Here is a 24,779-nt window from a genome sequence, read left to right as displayed (position 1 = left end):
CGGCATAAAGCTTCCAGGTCATGTGGCCAGCATGACTAAGCCGCTTCTGGCGAACCAGAGCAGTGCACGAAAACGCCGTTTCAAACTGCTAGGTTGGCAGGAGCTGGGACCGAGCAACGGGAGCTCAACCCGTCGCAGGGATTCGAACCGCCAACCTTCTGATCGGCAAGTCCTAGGCTCTGTGGTTTAACCCACAGTGCGACCTGCAGCCCCAATAATAATACAGTGGTACCTTGGGATGCGAACGGGATCTGTTCCGCAGCCCCGTTCGCATCCTGAATGGAACGCAAGATGCAACAGCGTGTGTGCTTGGGTCATGTTTCACCGCTTACGCGGATGCGCTTGACGTCATTTTGACTGCGCATGCACGAGCAGCAAAACCCAGAAGCGCTCAACCTGAAGTGTATTTATCCCGAGGTATGACCCACAGGACGCGGGTGGCGCTGTGGGTTAAACCACAGAGCCTAGGACTTGCCAATCAGAAGGTCAGCGGTTCGAATCCCCGTGACGGGGTGAGCTCCTGTTGCTCGGTCCCTGCTCCTGCCAACCTAGCAGTTCAAAAGCACATCAAAGTGCAAGTAGATAAATAGGTACCGCTCCGGCAGGAAGGTAAACGGCGTTACCATGCGCTGCTCTGGTTCGCCAGAAGCGGCTTAGTCATGCTGGCCACATGACCCGGAAGCTGTATGCCGGCTCCCTCGGCCAATAAAGCGAGATGAGTCAGCCACAACTGGACCTAATGGTCAGGGGTCCCTTTACCTTTACCTTATGACTGTATAGGCTGTCCCTATTTCCATCAGAGCAGTGTTGGAGGGTACCCTAATGTACGGGTTACACACACGCAGCGGAACTAAATGTTAAACACCCTCCTCTGGGGGAGCCCCTAAAATGAACCATTCTGAACTTTCTGTCTCTCTCTCTCCTCCCTATCTCAGAGTCAGGCAACAAAACAAAGGATCTATTTTCCTTTTCTACTGCAAAACGTCTTTCTGTGGCGCCTCCCCCTTTTGCGCAGCCCCCCAATCAGGCCAGTGCTACCCATGATGAGCGTCTGTTCCCTCCCACACAACTTTCCTTTAATCCTGTGAAATTGTCTCCGGTCCCTTGATCTTTTCCTCTCTCCCACTTCTTTTTTTTAAACTCCGGCTCAGCAGTTTGTTTACGGTCCCTTGCTTCCCCTTCTTCTCGCGCTGCCGGACAAGTGTCTGCCCAGTGGCATTCCGGGCGAGCGAAGGTAAGCTCCGCGCACGGCTGGCTGGATTTTGTCCCTTTTTTATTCTTATTTTTGTTCCAATTTTTTTTTATATATTATTATTTTTTGCTCCAGCTGTTGGTCGCGCTCGAGGGAGGGAGCCCAGCGTCAGAAGCGTCGGCGGAGATCTGCCAAGCATTTGCTGAATGGGAGAATATTCATCGCATTGGAGCTTTTGAAAGTGGGTCTATTTCTTTTCCTTCTCTCCCCGCTCCTGGTTTGCTTTTGTATTTCGCCTTTTCTGCTTCTTAAAAGCGGGGGAAGTATTAAAGTGGATGGGGAAACCCGGCCAGTTGGGCGGGGAATAAATACATAAATAAATTTATTATTATTAGTAGTAGTAGTAGTAGTAGTACCCGCGCCAACTCCAAATTTCACTTTTCCTGGACTTTATATCAAAATGCCATGCTATGATACTATAAGAGAAAACGACGTTCTTTCTTTCTTATGAAATGATGTGCTTGTGATAAACTTCGATGGTGGTGGAGTGTTCAAATGAGAGATAAATTGGGCAGCGAGCACTTTTCTTAATGGCTTGGGAAAAAGAGACCACCCCCATCCTTCCAAGATTTCTTGGTTTCCTAGTCCTCTTACACTCTCCCCCTTTTGGGCTTCCAACAGTGCAATCGTCTGCCAGTCTACTCGGAAGTAAGTCCCATTGTGTGCAGCGGGGCTTACTCCCAGGTAAGTATGCATAGGATTGCAAACGTAGGGCGACTTACTGGAGAGTAAGCCCCCATCGAACACAATGGGACATACTTCTGAGTAGACACACGTGGGACTGGAACTTATGGTTGCTACTCTAATAATTGAATTCGAACCTCGAAAGAGAATTTCCTAAAAGTTAATGCCCTGGGAGAGCTAAGCCTCTGTTTTCAGAACTGGCTTCTCTACCAGAATCATGGGAAGGAGAGACTGACCAAATTAAAAAACCCTTTCCCTATGAATCCCCATTAGAATCTTATTATTGAACCCAGGTCTCTTGTCGCCTTGAGAAATATATTAAATATTTTGCATTTCTCTATGTTACTGTCCTAACAGTTTAGCAGTTTTCATCCTGCAGCAGACACAGGACCAGAGTGGTCTTATTTTATTTTATTTTTTGAGATTAGGGGAAAGAAGGGGGGGCATGAACTTTTACTTTTAATGCTTGTATTGTGGTGTACAAGGACACCTCCCAGCAAACCAAGTATGCAGGGCTACGCTCAACAAAAGGATCTGATCCGGTAGACATGTGGCTCAAATCACCTGACATCAAATGATCAAAAAGTGTGTGTGTGTGTGTTTGGGGGGGGGGGGGAGGGAATTGTGGTTGCCAAGGAAGGAGCAAGGGAGATGGCATGGAAACTCTCCTGTACGTTACAATTTTCTTAAAAAGCAACAGGTCTCTGTTTTATTTATTGGTGTGTGTTTTTAAGTGGGTAAGCGGAAAAGCAATTTAACCTCCTTCTCCCTTCCCTATACAAATACTACTGCTCTAATTATAGCATTAAGGCTGCAAGCCCATGCAGACTGTGTCAGGAGTAAGTTTCATGGGTAAAGCTTACTTCTGAGTAAGTTGCATGAGATCGCATTAAAACTGCAGGAAACTGTTACACCCAGCAAGGGTCTTCTTCTTGTTGTTGTTGTTGCTTATTGTTTACTGGATCTTTGTATTTTTAAAGAGGAGCAAGGACACAAGTGGCAATTCACATTCTTTCAAAGGCGCAGTGTTGTAGTTAGTCATGGAGATTTACTCTGCATGTGCTCAGTGACTTTCTCAGTGCTTCAAATACCCCCAGGGCTACATCCTAGCCTGAAAACAGGTTCTGAGGTGACCACAGATTTTCTTGATGATGATTTAATGTACTGTAGCCCCAGGAATATTATAGGAGACATAAATGCCCAGAGGACTTGCAGTCTAGTTCATACAGTTCTTGTGGAGTATAAGGAGACATTTGAGAATGTATAGCAAAGGTTGGTTAGAAGGGATTTTGCAGGTGATGGAGGGACAGCTTAGATGGTACTAGGGCAAATCTGAAAGGGGGCTGAAGATAGAACCCACTTCTCACCCTCTCCAGAATATCATAAGGTTAGATCCATTTTGGTGGTCACAGTCATCCTGCCACAACCCCTGTCCGTAAAACTCTGCAGAGATTTAAATATCTGCAAAACTTTCCTGACGGGAGATGACAGTGGGACAAGATGAATGCCTTATGGACCACCGCAGCCTTCTGAAAAGCCAGCTATTATCTACCTCTGGCCTTGGGTGAAGAAAATAAAGTGGTCATTAGAAGGACACTGAATAGATTAGAGAAGCGTGTTCTGAACCCACATGGAGTGTCGTGGCAGGAAGACATAGGAAACAGTGCTTTTCAGGCTGAAATCTCTCAGAAGAAAAATTTCTTACTTCATTAGTGGGGCATTACTTCCAAGTAAATATGCTTAAGGTTGCAGCTGTTGGCTGCAATTGTGTTCCCACTTACCTGGAAATAAGACTCATGGAACTAAATAGCGCTTACAATCTGAGTAGACATGCCTTGAAATGCGCAGTCAGTGACAATCTTGCATATGTCAAAGCAATATTTATCGTCCTAACTCCCTTTGCGCCTGTTCTGTATTACCTCTCCTGAATCAGTCCTGACGCATAAATCAGTGCTCCGTTTATTCCTAGTTGATTACCGCTTATAAAATTGGTGAAATTTGAAAGTGCTTACTCCTATGTACTCAATGCTCGTTCTGCTTGGGGTTCTTCAGCTGGGTCCCATCCAAACGGACTAGGTCTACATCTAGGAACACAGGAAGCTGTTTTATACTGAGTCAGACCATTGGTTCATCTAGCAAAGTTCTGTATACACCAGGGCCCTCCAGAATTTGCTGCACTACAACTCCCCAAAGCCCCAGCCAACAGAGCCAATGTTCAGAGGCACTGGGATCTGTAGTCTCACCGCATCTAGAGGACCAGTGATTCCCCATCTCTGTTCTGTGCTGCCTTGCAGTGGATCTTTGGGATTTGAGACAGGAGATTTTCCCAGCACCACCTAGAGATGACAGTAATGCCTACTGCATTCATAACATGAGATAACCCTTCCTTTGACACCAGGTTTCCCAAACCTGGGACTCCAGATGTTTTGAGACTACAATTCCCATCATCCCTGACCACTGGTCCTGCTAGCTAGGGATGATGGGAGTTGTAGTCCAAGTTTAGAAAACCCCAATTTGACACAACATCACCTACATCTAGTAAACAAATCTGAACAAAAGCTTGATAAAAAGGGTTGTCTGGAAGCTCTGCTTTGTCTCCATCCTCCTCAAACAATTTAAACCTTTTGTCTTTTGGGATTTTCTGTACAGTAGTACCTCTGGTTACGTACTTAATTCGTTCTGGAGGTCCATTCTTAACCTGAAACTGTTCTTAACATGAGGTACCACTTTAGGTAATGGGGCCTCCCGCTGCCGCCACTGTGTGATTTCTGTTCTCATCCTGAAGCAAAGTTCTTAACCCGAGGTACTACTTCTGGGTTAGCGGAGTCTGTAACCTGAAGCGTCTGTAACCCGAGGTACCACTGTAGTAGCCAGTGAACTGAAACCAACAGCTTGTGTCTCACATTTTGCCTCAAGGCTGGTCAGTTTCATCTCAGCCTTTATGCTAGCAGAATACGGTTTCCTCGTCCCCATGCACTGAAACACCTATCGGCTTGGTTTTAAACAGGGCTGCCCTAGGTCCGGAATTTCACGGACATAGCCGGGATTCGTCCTTCGAAAATGGCGTCTGGGGGGAATTTTCGGAAAGTGGCAAAAACGACGGGGGAAACCCTGGTGTATGGCAGCACATATTGGAAATGTTGCTTTTGGGGGGTGATTTTTCCAGGGGGGCAGGGTACCTTCATGGGGGGGATTGTGCAAAAGCTAAACTCCCCCCCCTCAAAAGTAACAACTTTGCCAAACAAAAAGCTCAAAACCCTTTTTGTGTCTGGATTTTCACTTTCTGAAACATCAGGGAGAAATGGTGTCTGTTATGCCCAAGGGTAATTTAGTCCAATCCCCTGCATTAACTCAATCAACTCAAGCATTAATAATAATAATAATAATTAATAATAATTAATAAATAATAATAATTTATTTATTTATACCCCGCCCATCTGGCTGGGTTTCCTCAGCCACTGTGGGTGGCTCCCAACAGAATATTAAAAACAGAATAAAACATCAAACATTAAAAACTTCCCTAAACAGGGCTGCCTTCAGATGTCTTCTAAAAGTCAGATAGTTGTTTATCTCTTTGACATCTGATGGGAGGGCATTCCACAGGGCGGGCGCCACCACCGAGAAGGCCCTGTGCCTGGTTCCCTGTAACTTGGCTTCTCACAGTGAGGGAACCGCCAGAAGGCCCTTGGAGCTGGACCTCAGTGTCCAGGCTGAACGATGGGGGTGGAGACGCTCCTTCAGGTATACTGGGCTGATCCATGACAGATGGATACTTTATACGGGATTCTTCACAACATGTTTGCCCTGGGTATAAGAGTGCTTAAATGTCTGGTGTGGGTGTGACCAATGGCTGCTCCAAAGTCCTGTGGCTGGCAGGAACTGAATGGTGCACCATGTGCACAAAGGGCTCCTGTTGCTAGCAAGGACATGTAAGTGGGTGCTGGGTGGCATCTTTACAGGTCTGCCACTCCTATGTTTTGGTGGCGCAAGACAGAATATGTGCACACATGTGCGCCAGCCCAAAAGTGTGCTGCCGATCTCTGCTTGGGAGTCATTTCCTCTGAGTCTAAAAAAAGTGATTGCTGAACTTTCCCTAGGTATTTGAACCATCCGTTGACTTGGCTTGCCTGTGAGGTAGAGGGAGAGTCTTGTCCTATAAACCCTGATCTCGATTGAAAATAGATCGTGTCTCATTGACATGCTCCACTCTTTTGCATTCGTTGAGGCATCATAGCAGGGCTTTGTTTTGTTTGCAGGTTGGGTGATAGCTAACCCTCATCCTAAACACATTTACTTGGAACATAATATTAAGGAACAGCACTCCGTGGAGCTGGAATGTCGTTGGCAGTGTACCTAATCCTGAACTTGCATTTAGAACTCATTGTTGTTGTTGTTGTTTAGTCGTTTAGTTGTGTCCAACTCTTTGTGACCCCATGGACCAGAGCAACGTCAGGCACTCCTGTCTTCCACTGCCTCCCGCAGTTTGGTCAGACTCATGTTTGTGGCTTCGAGAACACTGTCCAACCATCTCGTCCTCTGTCGTCCCCTTCTCCTTGTGCCCTCCATCTTTTCCAACATCAGGGTCTTTCCCAGGGAGTCTTCTCTTCTCATGAGGTGGCCAAAGTATTGGGGCCTCAGTATAAAACAAATGCCCTACTAGAACAGCTACATGAGAAGACGAATTTGATGGCTGATTCGATTAGAAATTTTGAACAGGCAGTGGGAAATTTTGAACAGGCAGTGGGAAAATATGTGGAGCCCACCCAGGAATTAAATCAGGAGTGTGCCCTGACAGAACAGGCCCAACAGGAATATGAGCTTTCGGATTTGACAAATGAACTTGGAAAAAGCCAGATTTGGAAAGAAAAAGTTTGGTTTGGTTTGGAAATGGGGGACTGGATAGACCCTCCTATGCAGGGATGTTTGGACTTTTCAAGTCTGGCAATGGGCCGTGAGATGTTTGGGATTGTGGGGGCTCTCAATTTTGGAGGGATTTTGAAACATGTTTTTAAATACCACATGGAATTTAGTGTCGATTATGGAAAAGGGGCTGATCTGTCGAGAAGGGTCAAAAATATTGCTAAGCTGGAATTCCCACGAGTGAAACGAGCAGGAGACAAGGGAAAATACAGTTACAAATATGAAGAAGAGCTGCGGAAGGGACATGGAAGAGACTTAAGGGCCTCGGATATAAGGTTACCAGGTTAATGCGCCAGATCGATGGGATAATAAGGACTGACAAAACCCGGGACCAGGAGGAAGGGATGCTGGATGAAGATTGGATTTGTTTTTATTTCTTTTTTTCACTACTAGGACTGTTTTATAAAATTGATGAATGTTAGAAAAATGTTGGAATGAAATTACTTGGCTTTAGTAAAAATGTTTAAAGAATTATGGAAGAATATTATGGTTATGAGAAGTTGGTAAAAATAAGATTTAAGTTTTAAGTTTCAAGGTTTTTTATAGTAAGATAAGATTAAAATAGTTTAAGGTAAGGTAATGACAGAATATTATGAAATATGGAAAGGATCTGCTGTGACAATTAACAACCAGGACACAAGGAAGGGGAGGAGGAGGAGGTCAAGGAAAGAGGGTAATGACAGTTGAGGAGTTGAGAATAATGGATTTGTTTTTAAATGTTTTTAAATGTTTGTGGTGTATTTTTTGTTTATTTCTCTCTTATTTTGAATTTGTATTTGTATGGTTGGAAGTGGCTTGTTTTTCTCTTTTTCTACTTTGTTTTCTTTTGTAACTTTAAATTTTTTTTTTTTCAATAAATATCATTAAAAAAACAAACAACAAAGTATTGGGGCCTCAGCTTCAGGATCTGTCCTTCCAATGAGCACTCAGGGCTGATTTCCTTCAGAATGGATAGGTTTGATCTTCTTGCAGTCCATGGGACTCTCAAGAGTCTCCTCCAACACCATAATTCAAAAGCATCAATAGGATCACTTAGTCCAGCATTTCCCAGCAGCAAGGCTCTGGGGTGATATCTGGGGTTTTTTAACTGTAAATCTAAGATAGATCTTTTGTATGTTCTCTGTCTTGGAGCTGCATACAGTCCCTTCCCCTGAAGGTGTAACTTATCTTCCCTAAATTTCATAGATTTGTCTGGGAAAGGAACTCAGGGCCTCTTAAGCAGCTGCTTCCTCCATTGAACTGAACAGGGTAGACCGGGAGGGTATAGACGATCCAGGTGTGTATCAGGGCTGCCAGGATGAATTGCTGGAGCAGAGCGAGGAAACATGACTCAGCAAAATAAAAGAAACATGACCCAGCAAAATAAAGGAGGCCCATTTTGCACTACTATTTCAGTTGTTTAAGCTCTGGTTGTTTAATTCAGCTGTGCAGTTTCGAGAACCGCAATGGGAAAGGAAGGACAGATTAATGTTTTCCTCCATGACCACTGTTAAGGCTGCTCCTTTGGGACGTATCATGTGTGCTAGGAACATGGGGATTTGCTTTACAGTGGTACCTTGGTTCTCAAACTTAATCCGTTCCAGAAGTCCATTCCCAAACCAAAGCGTTCCAAAACCAAGGCGCGCTTTCCCATAGAAAGTAATGCAAAATGGATTAATCCGTTCCAGACTTTTAAAAACAACCCCTAAAACAGCAATATAACATTAATTTTGCTATCTAGCGAGACTATTGATCCATAAAATGAAAGCAATAAACAATGTACTTCAGTCACACAATCAGTCAATCAAGAGCCGCAAAAACACAAAATAAATAGCAAAAACAGACAGACCTCAGTGTAACACTCAAAACGGAAGCGTAACACTCAAAACGGAGCACATTCAGCTTCCAAAAGAAAGTTCGCAAACCGGAACACTTACTTCCAGGTTTGCAGTGTTTGGGTTCCAAGTTGTTTGAGTACCAAGGCATTTGAGAACCAAGGTACCATTGTATATCAGAACCACTAGTTCATCAGTCATGTGTACACTGACTGACTGGTAGTAGCTGTCCGGGGTTTCAGGCAGGAGTCACTCCCAGCCCTACCTCGAGTTGCCAGGGATCGGGACCTTCTGCCTCCCAAACAGAGGCTCTGCCACTGAGCTACTAACAGTCACGGCGCTGAATGTTGCTCTTCCTCTTAAATATCCCACACCTTTCCAGCTTGCGCCGGCTGCCGTGTTGAAATGGCCCTAACAATCCCTCGCAACCACACATGCGTACCAAAGGAATGTCGAGTAAGCTTAGTAACAAATCTTTTGCTGGTTCAGAAGGTTAACCCGGCTGCCTGGCGGTTTCACAGCTGTTGCTCCTGTTGACAATCGCTTTGGCTCTCTCTTGGCTGAGATGTGTCACGGAAAAGTGTCTGCCCTGAGTTCTGGCTCGTCAAAGCGCAGGTGGCTGAAGAAATCTCTTAAACATGTTGCATTTAAACAGGGTCTTCTCCTAAACGGCCACCCAATGGGGCATGGCTTAGGGCTGGGGTGTTTGTTAGGAATGAATATTTTTTCATGATAGTGTGTGTGTGTGTTTGTATTCTAGAGACAACCTGTGGAGGACCCATGCAATCTAACTTTAGTGCTGTTCTTCTTCCAGCACTACCTCGGGAATTTTTCTGACCAAGGATGGGAAATACCGTATTTTTCGCTCTATAAGACGCACCAGACCACAAGACGCACCTAGTTTTTGATGGAGGAAAACAAGAAGAAGAAAAATTCTGAATCTCAGAAGCCAGAACAGCAAGAGGGATTGCTGCGCAGTGAAAGCAGCAATCCCTCTTGCTGTTCTGGCTTCTGGGATAGCTGCACAGCCTGCATTCGCTCCATAAGACGCACACACATTTCCCCTTACTTTTTAGGAGGGAAAAAGTGAGTCTTATAGAGCAAAAAATACGGTATCTGTGGCCAAGGCATCCTTGAAACTATAATCAATTATTTCAACAGGCAACAATGTTTTCAAGCGTTGCTTATCCCATTCTACGATAATTGCATTTTTGCATTAAAACAAGCTCTTTTCCTCTGCAGCAGACGCTCCAACATTTCTCCGATGAAAATAAGGACGTCCTATTCCATACTAGTAATAATAATTTTATTACTTATACCCCGCCCATCTGACTGGGCGGCTTCCAACATATATAAAAACATAATAACACATTAAACAACGTCCCTATACAGGGCTACCTTCGGATGTCTTCTAAAGGTTGTATAATTACTAATCTCCTTGGCTCGTGGGTGGCATATCTCCATACACTCCAACGTTTCTCTGAGGAAAATAGGGATGTCCTAAGGAAAAGCGGAACATTTCAGGATCAAATCAGAAACTGGGACAGCTTCTGTAACTCTGGGACTGTCCCTGGAAAATAGGGACACTTGGTCTTCTCCAGCAACAGACTGCCACATTTATTTTCAGTAACTTAAAAAGAAAATAACCTTCTCAGTGTTATTTCTGCACCTTCCTGCTGCTGCCACTAAATGGGGTATGGATGCGGAAAGAAAAACAATTTCATAATGGGTTTGTGTTTGCCTCTACATAATTCCATCCTTATTTCAGACAAAGTGATATATCCGTATATCACAATGTTTAGCTGGTGATACATTGCTATGTTGATAAGTAGATATCTCCCAGTCCTACTCCAGTGCTGGGCTTCTTCCTGCACAGAGGGAAATACGAACCTTTTATTCCAACTACTGCAGGGATGTGTGGTTAGGGAAAGGGCAATCATAGAATTGTAGAGTTGGAAGGGGCCCAACTCCATCTAGTCCAGCCCACTGCAACGCTGGAATCACCCGTGTTCCCTCCAAGCTGTTGCTACTCCCCTCAAAAAATCAGATTTTTGCACAGTGGAGGTGTGCTCAGGGAAGTGTGAGTTAGAGCTCGCTTTCAAGCGCCGTCATCATACAAATCGGAGTGAATTCTTATTAAATAGCGTGGCCTCATTGCCCTGAAAACAGACCAGGCTGAACCCTCAATAAACAAGTCTTTTGGAAGCATGCTGTATCTCTTTGTCAGATAAGGCTGCTTGTGGGAAGAATTATTTGGAAAGCTTTATGGTGAGCAGTGAGGTCCAGCTCCGAGGGCCTTCTGGCGGTTCCTTCGCTGCGAGAAGCCAAGTTACATGGAACCAGGCCCTCCCACCAGATGTCAAGGAGAAAAACAACTACAGTGGTACCTCGGGTTACATACGCTTCAGGTTACAGACTCCGCTAACCCAGAAATAGTGCTTCAGGTTAAAAACTTTGCTTCAGGATAAGAACAGAAATCTTGCTCCAGCGGCGCGGCGGCAGCAGGAGGCCCCATTAGCCAAAGTGGTGCTTCAGGTTAAGAACAGTTTCAGTTTAAGAACGGACCTCCGGAACAAATTAAGTACTTAACCCGAGGTACCACTGTACCAGACTTTTAGAAGACATTTGAAGGCAGCGCTGTTTAGGGAAGCTTATAGTGTTTAATAGACTATTGTATTTTAATATTCTGTTGGAAACCGCCCAGAGTAGTTGGGGAAACCCAGCCAGATGGGCAGGGTATAAATAATAAATTATTATTATTATTATTTATTATTAAGAAGGAAGGCAATAGCAGGCCACGCAACATGAACAATGGAACTTGTGGAGCTATGGATGTCTGTTCTATGAACTTCTAGAGGAAAATGTTCTGCTGAGTTTTGGAAATAGCCTGGAATCAGGGTGATTCCCGTAGGTGGGGAGGGAGATCTGGCAATATTTGATTCCAGAGAATCCTTCACAGAGTGGTATTTTATTACGGAAAATCCCTGAACCCCCACATTTGAGGAAGGAGAGATTGAAGGAAGAAGTGGGTTTGTTTCCTACCCACTGTGAAGCAACAGAACTTTTCTTACATGGAATGCTGTTGAATGGTTCATATAACTATAGAGTTCTCTTTTTAATATATATTTTTTGTTTGATTTTAGAAAATGTAAACATACAACAGGAAACAATTCAAAATCCAAATATCGAGATTGCTCTGAATCTCCTGACTTCCCCCTATCCCTTCCATGGGTCCTAATGGTAATATTTACAACTGCGTATCAATACTATCCAAGTTTTATCCTTCCAAATTGTCCATGCTTTCCGTCAGTTTACAAGTGTGGTTAAAATCCTGCTAACATTTTAACCTGCTTATGTTCTGGTAAATAGAATGTAAACTTTTCCCATTCTTTTTTAAATTTTTTGTCCTCTTCATTTCTAAGCTTCCCAGTTAATTTTGCCATTTCAGCCTAGTCCATCAACTTGGTTTGCCATTCTTCTTTGATTGTAGTTATTTCTTCCTTCCATTTCTGGGCTAATAGCAGATGTGGTATGTATGTATGTTGTCGCATACATAAACAGTCTTTTCTGATCCTTTGGCATCTCAGTAACTGTAATTCCTAATAAGAAGGCTTCTGGTTTTTAAACAAAAGTTATTTTAAACATTTTTTTATTTCATTATATATCATCTCCTAGAATTTTTTTATTGCTTTGCACATCCACCACATATGATAAAAGGTAAAACCTCAGCGCCTAGGACTTGCCGATCGCATGGGCGGCGGTTCGAATCCCCGCGGCGGGGTGCGCTCCCGTTGCTCGGTCCCAGCGCCTGCCAACCTAGCAGTTCAAAAGCATCCCCGGGTGCAAGTAGATAAATAGGGACCGCTTACCAGCGGGAAGGTAAACGGCGTTCCTGCTGCGCTGGCTCGCCAGATGCAGCTTTTCACGCTGGCCACGTGACCCGGAAGTGTCTGTGGACAGCGCTGGCTCCCGGCCTATAGAGTGAGATGAGCGCACAACCCTAGAGTCTGGCAAGACTGGCCCGTACGGGCAGGGGTACCTTTACCTTTACCTTCGTATAACTATATAGATCTAACATCACATCTTCTTCCTTCCTAGGTCACCTCTCTATCTGGTCCTCTGTCTGGTTTTACAAAGAAAAGGAAGCCACATCAAATCGGTTTATTTCTGGTGTTTGGGAGAAGAGGTGGTGGTGGGAAACCCAGTGAAGATTTCCAGAACATACCCTCAAGTTTATCTCTTTGCTCACCAAGCCAAGCCATCATGGACTTCCTATGGATGAGGTAGGTGGATACAGGTAGTGGTGTGTTGGTTGCTTGCTGTTTCTTAATTTTAGAAGCAAACAGGAGGATCTCTCTGTTGATAGCAGGCAACCCTGGTCAAGTCTAGCACTCGCTAAGCTGGAGCTACCTAAAGTAATATGCCATCCCAAATAGGTGCTGTGTGCCCCCTTTTCCCCCTCTGCCTGGGCAATTTGTGGAAATAAAAGTTGTCAAAACAGCAGGAGAAGGGACAGGAAAGCAGGTGTGTGTGCTTTGGAGTCGAAAGACAGAGCTTTACCAAACACAGGCACACAGATTTCCCTGTCCCTTCTCATTTGCAAAGATGCTCGGGCTGCTTACTTAACTGGGAGTAGGTGCACTGAACTTACGTACAGGTGTAGGGTACAAGATGGGCAAGGTATTATTATTATTATTATTATTGGAATAGGACGTACTTAAGGGACGCGGGTGGCGCTGTGGGTTAAACCACAGAGCCTAGGGCTTGCTGATCAGAATGTCGGTGGTTCGAATCCCCGCGACGGGGTGAGCTCCCATTGCTCAGTCCCTGCTCCTGCCAACTTAGCAGTTCGAAAGCACGTCAAAGTGCAAGTAGATAAATAGGTACCGCTCTGGCGGGAAGGTAAATGGCGTTTCCGTGTGCTGCTCTGGTTCGCCAGAAGCGGATTAGTCATGCTGGCCACATGACCCGGAAGCTGTACGCCGGCTCCCTTGGCCAATAAAGCAAGATGAGCGCCACAACCCCAGAGTCGGTCACGACTGGACCTAATGGTCAGGGGTCCCTTTACCTATACCTATGATAAAGCACTACTGGGTCACTGCCACCAGAACTGTATGTGGAACCCCAAAGCAATTCTGTTCTGAGATGCCTCTAGCCTCCTGAGCTGTAACTCTGGAAAGATACGCAGGAATCTATAGGTCTAGTTCTATGACATAGCTAAGCCCACAGACCCTTTTAAGCTACGTAGACTTGTGGCACCTATGCCACAATTTGGGCACCCCTACCATAAAGCGATTTCCAAGAGATGTATCTATTGAAGAATCAGATGGGCAACCTCTAGGTGCCCTTTATATGTTGCATCCATGCCTGGATAGCTCTACTACTACTACTACTACTACTACTAGTAATAATAATAATAATAATAATAATAATAATTTATTATTTATTCCCCACCCATCTGGCTGGGTTTTCCCAGCCACTCTGGGCAGCTCTCAACAGAACACTAAAAACAGAATAAAACTTCAATCATTAAAAACTTCCCTAAACAGGGCTGCCTTCAGATGTCTTCTAAAAGTCAGATAGTTGTTTATTTCCTTGACATCTGATGGGAGGGCATTCCACAGGGCAGGCGCCACTACCGAGAAGGCCCTCTGCTTGGTTCCCTGTAACCTCACTTCTCACAATGAGGGGACTGCCAGAAGGCCCTCGGCGCTGGACCTCAGTGTCCAGGCTGAACAATGGGAGTGAAGACGCTTCATCAGGTATACTGGAACGAGGCCGTTTAGGGCTTTAAAGGTCAGCACCAACACTTTGAATTGTGCTTGGAAGCGTACTGGGAGTCAATGTAGGTCTTTAAGGACCGGTGTTATGTGGTCTCGGCGGCCACTCCCAGTCACCAGTCTAGCTTCCACATTCTGGATTAGCTGTAGTTTCTGGATCACCTTCAAAGGTAGTCCCACGTAGAGTGCATTGCAGTAGTTGAGCATCCCCTTTCAAGTGCATTTCCTACATTCTTTCCTATGCCAAGGAAGCCCCTCCCCCCTTTTTTTGCATGGTCTCTCATCCCTCAGCACTGCTGTCGTAGAACCATAGAATTGTAGATCTGGAAGGGACCAGCCCTCTTGCAATGCAGGAATATTTACCTCAGTGTGGGGCTCAAAACCACAACACTGAAATCAAGAATCTCATGCTCTGCTGACTGAACTGTCCCATGTTCAAGACCTGTAATGTTATAGCTGCATAATGGGGAATGCTGCTTTCATGGCACTGCAAGTGTGAGCTAGTTGATATAATGAGGCGGCTACAGGCCTGACTCTCATATAGCCTCATTCTTGGCGATTCCTTTCCATCATGGAGGGATAAGTGATAGAAAGCCTTTGGGGTTTTTTTTTGCTGGGAACCATCTTTCCCTACAAAGGGTGCCTGCTCAGTGTTCTTCTTTACAGAGCACAGTCCTCTGCTTGAAGGCATCCTCTTTTTAAAGGGATGCTGTGTCCAGTTCATTTTAAAGACAAATTACCTTAAAAAGGAAGAATGGGGCTCTTGAATTTGCCCATCGAAAGTTAGCAGCTGGACAACAGACTTGATGATCATGTTGCTTTAAGAGCAGCAATCCATTCTCCGAAAAGAGGTGTGTGTACTAGGCAAAGGAACTACATGGTATATGGACCCAAACTGTCCAAAATAGAATTCTGTGCTAACAAAAGTCTTAGTTAGATTCCCTCTGATGCCTGCTAAATCTACATGGCACACAGCTTGTGGTGATCACCTGCAGCAATACACTTTACAGCACACTCACTGTGATGAAGAAACTTGTCAGGGTGCAATAAGGTCTGTTCTACCATGACTTTAGTCGTCTTCAATTAACCCAATTGAAAATTTCTTCTGATTGTGGAATGGTTGAGAGGGTTAGTTAGATATCTGTTGTGAACCTCGAAACTAGCCAGGATTTTTCTTGAAAGAAGCATGCAAGAACTTCCAGAACAATGCCACATTTTTTTCTAATTTTTTTCAAAGTTTAAAAAAACAACAACAACTTTTTTACACACACACACACGTTTACATTAAATCATAGTCCATATCAGTACCTTTGTGGGGTTCCCTGAACCCCCAGACTTCCCCCCCCCACCCCTCCTTTGGCTTCCAAAATTTCTCTTCCTTTTTTTTACTGCATCTAATTACATTTATCTAAATTATTGCACTCCTTTGCCGTTTTAAATTACAAGTGCTATATCAGTCCTGCTGACATTTCTATAAATTCTTTGTTGAATTTATTATCCTCTCCCTAGTCAGCCTTGCCATTTCCGAATAGTCCATCATCTTCATTATCCATTCTTCTTTCGACGGGGTTCTTTCTTTTTTCCATCCCTGAGCAAATAACATTCTTGTCGCTGTCATCGCATAGGTAAACAGTACTTTTTTATCCTTCGGTAATTCTTCTCCTGTTATACCTAACAAGAAGGGCTCTGGTTTTTTAACAAAAGTTATTTTAAACATTTTTTCCCCAGTTCATTTTAAATCATTTCCCAGAAGGCCTTTGCTATTTTACAAGTCCACCACGTGCCACATTTTTAACAAGAAGAAAAAAAGAAACTCTCTCAAAAACTAATATTGGTCAGATCACCGCTCCTTCTCTAATCCCACGTAGCAACGCAGAAAGGCAAGATTTTTCATCAAGGATGGTGTGTTTTTTCTAATGAAGTCCACTTTTAAGTGGAAACAAAATGGCCTTAAAAGGTTTTTTCTGAGAACAAGTTAAAATGGAAGTGAACAGAGAAGCAGCTGCAACAAGCGCCACAGTCACTCTGTGACTCACCATCAAAGAATCTGAAATCAGAATTAATATTTGCAGAAAATGAGCTTGTGTGGGGTTTTTTTTTGTGTGTGTGTGCAAGGAATGCTTGATAAGCAGTTAAGCAAGCTTGAATGCTGCTAGGCCCTAGGAAATTGCAAATGAATCTTTGGTCTTGCTTATTTGGCAACTATTCCTGACCAGCGGGCGATATCTTATGATTTAGGCAGTGATGGCAGTTTACTATGCTACAGGCGAGAACAAAGATTGATGAGAAATGGGAGTGTGCAAAAAAGGTTGTGAAGTATTTATAGGCTTCGTTTTTAAAATGCATCAATATCGGATGTATTATTGTGTAAAAAAAATAACCTCCCTGTGTTTCATAGCTATGCTCTTCTTATATAGAAGCCATAAGGGTTTCAGTTTCATTAATTTAAACGATGAAGTAGACTGCATTTTAAAATGGCGTCTGAGTGTTAAAACTGTTGATCGCTGAGATATATGTGTCTAAGAAATGTGAATGTATCTATCGCTCTAAGGACAAATTTAGGTAACTTCTGCTTATCAGTTTTGAAGCAAAAATAAGGTATTAGTTTCTGTAGATCCAAGGTGAAGAGAATCTCCCTTGGTATGCAGATATATATGTTCATAAATTAAGAGAGAGAGAAATTTTAAAAATCAGGATAACTGCCAAGGAACTATGAACCTCCAGTTGGGCTGTGTATGTATTTTACTCTGGCTCCAGTGGGACACCAACAGTGTTTGAAGCTGTGGACACAGGATGTTAGCCACAATCCGTATTTATCCTGTGGTTTCTTGAGAAATATTGCTGTTTGATCAAACCAGCCCTCAAATCAAACCAGCTTCCATTTGATACAAATAAGTAAGCTTTGGTTAAGTTGAGGTCTATAGCAATTGGGTGGAGACATCCAACCGTATGTTTTATGTTTTATCAACATAAAAGTGAAACTCGAAACACAACCTCTCTGCATTTCTGTTGAATTAAGGGTAGCAAAAATGAATTGAACCAATGTCCAGACTTTCAAAAACTTAACTTGCAGAAACTTATCGTTCTAGATCAGGCATAGGCAAACTCAGCCCTCCAGATGTTTTGGGACTACAACTCCCATCATACCTAGCTAACAGGACCAGTGGTCAGGGATGATGGGAATTGTAGACCCTAAACACCTGGAGGGCCAAGTTTGCCTATGCCTGTTCTAGATGAATTAAAACATAATATTTATAGTCACATGCTCATCCAAGCATGGGCTTACAAGTCTCTTCATCTAGCTTCTAAACAACCGTGTTTTCCTTCCTTTCTAGAGCTCAGCACTCAGTCTTCTGTATCTCAGTTAGGCCATGCCTTGCAGCTCCTATGAGAGATTTCCTCTTTTACTTTCTCCTGCAGCTTCGCTCTCTTTCTTTCAAACCGAGAGGAAGCACTCACACTATGCAACTTAGCAGTGTTCACAGTGGAATCTAAAACACAGTCATCTTGCTTCACATAAAATGGCGTCTCTCCTTCACTAGATGGTCCCATGTGACCAATGTTAGCCAATCCCATGAGGACTACTAGAGAACTCTCTAGTTGCCAACCAAATTTGAGCACATAGTAATGCATGCAAGCACTTACAATTTCAGTGAATTAAATGACCGTACTTCACCATTTCAAGTTGCTAGTGTGTGCATAGCCTTTGTTGTTGGCGGTTGAGCCTACAGAGAGAAGAAATTCCAAAGTTTCACCCTCTTGTCTGGGTGAATCATTCTAAAATCCACCCTCAAACACTCACCCATTCCAATGCTTCCCCCCCCTTTCCACAGCTGAAACGTTTTCAACAGCACCCGGTCTCTCTCCAGCCGTGCAAAATCCAACCAGAAGTTGCAAGATGACCGACGAGCCCATCAAAGAGATCTTGGGAGGTTCCAAATGTCCTCAGTGTGCAACGCTGGAAAAGTGCAACAACAATGACTGCAGGGTGACAGCCGTGCCTCTGGTGAGCGAGTGCCGGCTGACAGCCGCCACGGGGGGAGCCGAACTCTCCTGCTACCGCTGCACGATCCCGTTTGGGGTGGTGATCCTCATCGCCGGGGTGGTGGTCACAGCGGTGGCGTACAGCTTCAATTCCCATGGATCCATCATCTCCGTGCTTGGGCTGGTCATACTGTCCTCCGGACTCCTTTTGCTGGCGTTGAGCGCGTTGTGCTGGAAAATCCGACAGAAGAGCAAGAAGACAAAGAGGCGAGAAAGCCAGACGACTCTAGTGGCAAATCAGAGGAGCCTGTTTGCTTAGAACAGAACAAAACTGCAAGCGAATAGGGATGGGGGGAGAGGTGGATCGCGGAACGGACGAGCCTATTTATTTGCAGTTGGGCTGCAGGATTTTATTAATGGCTGAATCGGATTTATTAAAAATAGGAGCTAAAACACGCTTAACAGCTCAGGCGTCCTTGGTATCTGTTTAATCGCAAGCGTGCTTCAAGATGCACTAGGTTCGGTGTTTTGCGTTGGGTTTTTGTCCTCCTCTTCTCTTTCAGCTGACTTCTGTCTTTCGGTTACCCAACTTGCATCGCAATGGTCAAATGTTATTGTTTTCATTCTTTGAGGGGTGGGAGGGAGTTGCCCTCCATTTTGTAGTGCAATTGTGGCCAAGCACCCAAGTCAGAAGGCCCAGATGGGAAAACGTAGTCTGGTCAAAGGTAGCTGCGGGAAGCTGGTAATGCATGTCTGAAAAATTGACAGAAGCCAGGTAACCAATAATGGCCGGTTCTCTGATTTGTGGTAGAATTAACATGTTTCATGTGTCTGCATGTGAAGAGAAGCCTGGTTTCATTATCCTTTCCTGAGAAGGACTGTCTTAAAAACTTGGGACAAGGTGTACAGACAGTTTTATTTATTCATTATTAAATTTATAGCCTGCCCTTCCTCCAGAGGCTATTTAACCTGTCAGTGTTGATCTGCCATAAATTTGGAAGGGACCATGGCTGCATCTTATGTGGAGTTGACAGGGAAAGGGTCAAATGCCCCCCTCAACAGCTGCCTCTGTGCTTCAAATTCTGCTAGAAAAAGTAGCTATCATTCCTTTGTTCCGGGAATTCCTGTGCATTCTGCAAATCTGGGGTAGGGAACCTGCGTGGACCTCCAGATGTTACAAGACTCCACATCCCATCAGCCCCAGACAGCATGACCAATGTTCAGGGATGATGGGAGTTGTAGCCCCAAAGCAGCTGCAGGTAGTTAAGTCCCCCAGCTCTGGTGTTTCTTCTGGATTAAATAAAAAAGTTGCACAGCATGCCATGTTAAATTCATGTTTGTTTGCTTTGACTGTTGAAAATCGTCCTCCTTGCCGTCGCTCAGGAAAGCACTTTCCTCTTTCCAAGGTAAGGAAAACTCCTCTGCCTGCAACTCTCCCTTCTCTCCGCTCCAAAAATACACTACCTGCCACCCAAGGTAATAGCAACAGACCCGCCAAGTGTCCCTAATTTTCCAGGGACAGTCACAGATCTACAGAAGCTGTCCTGGTTTTTGATTTGATCCTGGGACATCCCACTTTTCCTTAGGACAGACACCCTTATTTTCATCAGAGAAATGTTGGAGGGTATGGAATAGGACGTCCCCAGGGTTTGTTTGCTTTTCCAGTCGGAACTCAATTCCGGCACCTCTCAGGTGGGCACCATTGCCGTTATGTAAGAGAACAAGGGAGGCATTCACGGTGAGTTCCGGCACCTCTTTTTCTAGAAAAATAGCACTGGACCGTCCCCATTTTCATCGGAGATATTTTGGAGGGTATGGAATAGGATGTCCCTATTTTCATCGGAGAAATGTTGCAGGGTATGTAGCAAATATTTGGACAATACAGTGGTACCTCGGGTTACATACGCTTCAGGTTACATACGCTTCAGGTTACAGATTCCACTAACCCAGAAATAGTACCTCGGGTTAAGAACTTTGCTTCAAGATAAGAACAGAAATCATGCTCTGGCAGCAGCAGGAGGCCCCATTAGCTAAAGTGGTGCTTCAGGTTAAGAACAGTTTCAGGTTAAGAACGGGCCTCCGGAACGAATTAGAAGAAGAAGAAGAGTTTGGATTTGATATCCCGCCTTTCACTCCCTTTAAGGAGTCTCAAAGCGGCTAACATTCTCCTTTCCCTTCCTCCCCCACAACAAACACTCTGTGAGGTGAGTGGGGCTGAGAGACTTCAAAGAAGTGTGACTGGCCCAAGGTCAACTAGCAGCTGCATGTGGAGGAGCGGAGACTCAAACCCGGTTCCCCAGATTACAAGACTACCGCTCTTAACCACTACACCACACTGGCTCTCAATTAAGTACGTAACCAGAGGTACCACTGTATTGGAGAAGAATATCAAGAAAAATCAAGGATGTGACCCAATGGTTCCAGGGACCTGCTCCTTAGCACTGTTTTTCAACAGACGACAAGCCTATGGACCAGCTTTTCCCTCCGACATGTTGCCCTCTAGATGGTGTTGGACTCCCCGCAGCTCCAGCCAGCATGGCCAGTCGCTAGGGATAATGGGACTTAGAGTCCAGCAACACCTGGATTGCAGCAGGTTAGGAAAACTGACATACATGGCTTTGACTTACATATGTAGAGTTGGGGCTCCTCGCCCCTCTCCAAGGAACTGTGATAGCTGCATCAGCCCGGTTCTTGGGTATCAGCTTGGCTCTCCATTTTGTTCCCGTGACGTTTCTCTATGGTACTTTGTAAAGAGTAATATTGATTTTCTTTTCTTTTTTAATGATTATTTTATGGGAAGGGTTGCTATTGTTTAGATACAGGGTGCTCTCTCTGTACTTATTAGCCCGAAGTAAACAGAAAGGTATGTTTATAGCTTTTTTAAAAAGTGACTTTTTTTTTTGGTAAGTTAACTATTATAACACTGTCATACTTAGCACTTTGGGTGGTTTTGATATAAAAAAAATGGTTTCTAAAAATTGTACCCTCCATTTTAAAATAATAAACCATCTCTGCTGCTAAAGCATTAGAGAACCTAGTCCTTTGCATCCTGTTCTGAAGCTTTTTGCCCCAGTCCATCAAAGACAATCTCTGCAAATAGGTGGATTTTCTTTGTGATGCTCATCCCAGCTCCATTGAATTGGATGGCTGCATCTCATACAGGAGAGGAATCACAGCACCATCCAGGACAGTTAGTTGGCATTGGTCACAGCACGTCAAAGGTAGGGTAGGGTCTTTATCCATGCCTGAGCGCTTCTTTTTTATTATTTATTTATTATTTTGACAGAGTAATCACAAATCAATAAGAATCAAAATGTGCACCCCACCCCTGCAACCATTCCATTGTAACTATCCAACCTCCCAAAATTTCAACACCTCTTACGATGGTTTGACCCTTTCTGTTTTAACAGTACAAATTCTACAAACACCTTCTGTATCTCTTCGAAATCATTTCTCCTGAATATTCCCAATCTTACCTTAATGGCACATGTTAATCTATCATTAATAGCTATATCCCACACCTCTTTATACCATTCTTCCATTTTATATCCTGCTTGCCCCTTCCACCTCCTAGCTATCCTAATCCATGCATCTGTCAATAAATTTGTGAGCAAGTCCTTCATAGCGAGGAATTATGTTCACATGTGGTGGGGGTGTAAATATGTACAGTTTTTCTGGGAAATGGTGTTTAAGAAGATAACAGAAATCCCTGGGTTAAAGCTGACCAAAAGTCCAGAGATATTATTATCAATTTAAGATGGGGTGGAATGTTCACAGGCTATGAAGGCCTGAGCGCTTCTTAAGCTATGGATAACTTTCTTTTTGCACCTTTAAACGCTGACCCTTATCTTCTGTAACTCATTCATGGAACTCACTGTCAAAGGATGTGACAGTGGTTGGTAGCTTATAGGCTGTTTTCAATGGGGAATTGATTGAGGATGGAGCTCAATTTAATATGTAGATTATATATTATAAATTACATATTATAAATTTGAAGGAAGTGCCTTTGATTTGTGTTGTGGCATCTTACATGATAGAAAACAAGGTAGAAATGGATGGTGGACACCTGTAGGGTTCTTACATTTAAAGAGTACAGACATGGAGATTTTAATGCCACATTGTTAATGATTTTAAAGCACTCTCTTGGATAGAAACAAGATTGTGGTCCAATCCTCTGCGGAATAGGAAGAAACCCTACTTTCTCCAATAGGGCTTCCTCCTAGGTAAGTGTGCACAGGATTGCAGCCTTCAAATGATTGCACACATAATACTGTCTTGCTGTGCATTGACCAAGTTTCAAAACCATGCCCCAAAGCATATGCCCCTGATTGTTACTTCTTCCAGATGAATGAAACCCTGAAGCCCATCATTGCACAGATAGCTAGCTTATGTTTATATATTGCTTCCCACCGGTGCCTTTCTTCTGAGGAAAAAAAAAGTGGGGGAACTCACCACCAAGTTCATTTGTTCATTTATTGCGGGCCCAATCGCAGTGCCACCCCAACCGCAACCCCCAGGCATGTGCTAAACGTAAGGTGTGTTTAATAAACTCAAGCAGACAATGATCTAGATTAAAAATGACCACAACTTTATTGATTACAGATATTCTTCTTCTTCTTTGGCGATCACTCGTAGCCGAGTCAGATTGTCTTCCATGAACACGGTTTTAGCAGTGAGTCCGTAAGTGACTGTGGAGGCCAATTCTGGATCCACACATCCTTCCACAGTGGGGACGTTGGTTTCCAGACGGGAGTTGATCACGGTGAGGGTTTGCCATGCGTGCCTTCCTCTTAGCACGTTTCTCCCTTGCATCCTGAGTTTGAGTGTCTTCAAAGCCCATGACACCCTTGGTCAAGGCTGTTCTCCAGTTGGAGCACTCGCAGGCCAGTGTTTCCCAATTGTCGGTGTTTATGTTACATTTTTAAAAAATTGCCTTGAGAGAGTCTTTGAACCTCTTTTGTTGACCACCATCATTATGCTTTCCTTTTTTAAGTTCAGAATAGAGTAGTTGCTTTTGAAGACAATAATCAGGCATCCACACAACATGACCAGTCCAACGAAGTTGATGTTGAAGAATCATTTACAGATATAGACAGATTTTCAGCTCAGGCATTGGGTGTATATCTGTTACAGCCCCCGCAAACTAACAAAAAATCAATTATTTAATTTTTTAAAAGGTAAGGGAATTCAGTTCCCCTGAGTTCCTACTGGGGGGGGGGGGGAAACCCCTGCTTCCCACAACCAGAGGTGTTCTGATGCTATTTTATAATAACGAAACGCAGAATATCCCCTTATCCCTTGCGCAGCACTGTTCAAGCTTATTTTAAAAATCCATATACCCACACGTATATACCCCTCATAGCTGAGATCCCTGGCCTTGTAAAGTGGAAGCTGTGATTTAAATAGAGCAGGCGATACCTATGGGAGGGGATGTTTAGAGTTAGTATTTGTGTTGCTACACTCCGCTGTTACCAGACGCTATAATAAAATCGCTTGCATCAGAGGAAAGCTGACCACACATTTTAGCACTTTTCATAGCTCGGACTTAATCACGGCAGGAAGCTTTCCTGCTACTAGGGGAACATATTGCGTCACCAGAACATCTGACACGGGTATCGTGTGTCAATCACTTTGCTTAAGGTCATTAAAAATATTAGGGGGTGTCCTCTTACAATATAAAGCCTTTGCACGGAGCGACAATTAACGGGGCCCGTAGCAATGACAAATAATTGAACAGGTGGATTAAAAATCAACATCCCTCCCGTTCGTAGCGTGGAAAGTGATTAACATCAGCAAGACTCCGCAAACTGATCTGTTGCCGAAGGGAGAGCATTTAGCAGGTTTCAGCATGGGAAATAAAAAGGATATCTTCCGATGCTGTTCCCCTTTCTGTTCCACCACCACCTCGTCATTTACTTAGTGCAGCAACCTGCTTTGGTCATATTTTGAGTTTAGATGCACTGAAAACTCAGTTGGGAGACTGACATTAGCCCTACCCCCACCCCCCACCCCCGCTCCAACTGACACAGTTTTTTAAAAAACAAAAATAATTTTTATTTCAGTTTTTTTAGGTTACAAAACTACGTACACTGTCTCTTCCCCCACCCCACCCCCACCCCGATCATAGAGTCGTTTCAGTAGATCAGTTCATTCAATGTGAGACTTTACGGGTGTATACAGTACAGTGGTACCTCGGGTTAAATACGCTTCAGGTTACATACGTTTCAGGTTACAGACTCTGCTAACCCAGAAATATTACCTCGGGTTAAGAACTTTGTTTCAGAAATCGCGTCGCGGTGGTGCAGCAGCAGTGGGAGGCCCCATTAGCTAAAGTGGTGCTTCAGG

The 24,779-nt window shown here is 44.1% G+C and overlaps 1 protein-coding gene and 1 long non-coding RNA gene across 3 annotated transcripts; one reads left to right on the top strand and one right to left on the bottom strand.

The window, feature by feature from the left end:
• Positions 1 to 1,085: 1,085 nt before the first annotated feature.
• Positions 1,086 to 19,752, top strand: TMEM100 (transmembrane protein 100). Of its 2 annotated transcripts, none has more exons than XM_080995122.1 (4): positions 1,086 to 1,234; positions 1,328 to 1,433; positions 12,769 to 12,953; positions 18,284 to 19,752. In XM_080995122.1, the coding sequence occupies exon 4, from the start codon at positions 18,349 to 18,351 to the stop codon at positions 18,751 to 18,753; it is 405 nt and encodes a 134-aa protein (XP_080851248.1). In that variant the 5' UTR covers positions 1,086 to 1,234; positions 1,328 to 1,433; positions 12,769 to 12,953; positions 18,284 to 18,348; the 3' UTR covers positions 18,754 to 19,752. The 2 variants fall into 2 exon arrangements, with proteins under 2 accessions (XP_080851248.1, XP_080851249.1); XM_080995123.1 differs by having other exon boundaries at positions 1,328 to 1,437.
• A 3,249-nt stretch (positions 19,753 to 23,001) lies between these two features.
• LOC308470749 lies at positions 23,002 to 24,435 on the bottom strand. Its single transcript, XR_013982625.1, has 2 exons — positions 23,778 to 24,435; positions 23,002 to 23,558 (listed from the first exon to the last, which is right to left on the bottom strand). It is a non-coding gene; the product is annotated as an uncharacterized lncRNA (long non-coding RNA).
• Positions 24,436 to 24,779: the final 344 nt, after the last annotated feature.

This window comes from Podarcis pityusensis (assembly GCF_964106645.2).
Source record: "Podarcis pityusensis genome assembly, chromosome: 2".
Lineage (NCBI taxonomy): Eukaryota > Metazoa > Chordata > Lepidosauria > Squamata > Lacertidae > Podarcis > Podarcis pityusensis.
This window is presented reverse-complemented; position numbering and strand designations above follow the sequence as displayed.

Excerpts from the sequence above, each read along its gene's own strand:
- TMEM100 (XM_080995122.1), top strand. The coding sequence starts at position 18,349 with ATGACCGACGAGCCCATCAAAGAGATCTTGGGAGGTTCCAAATGTCCT.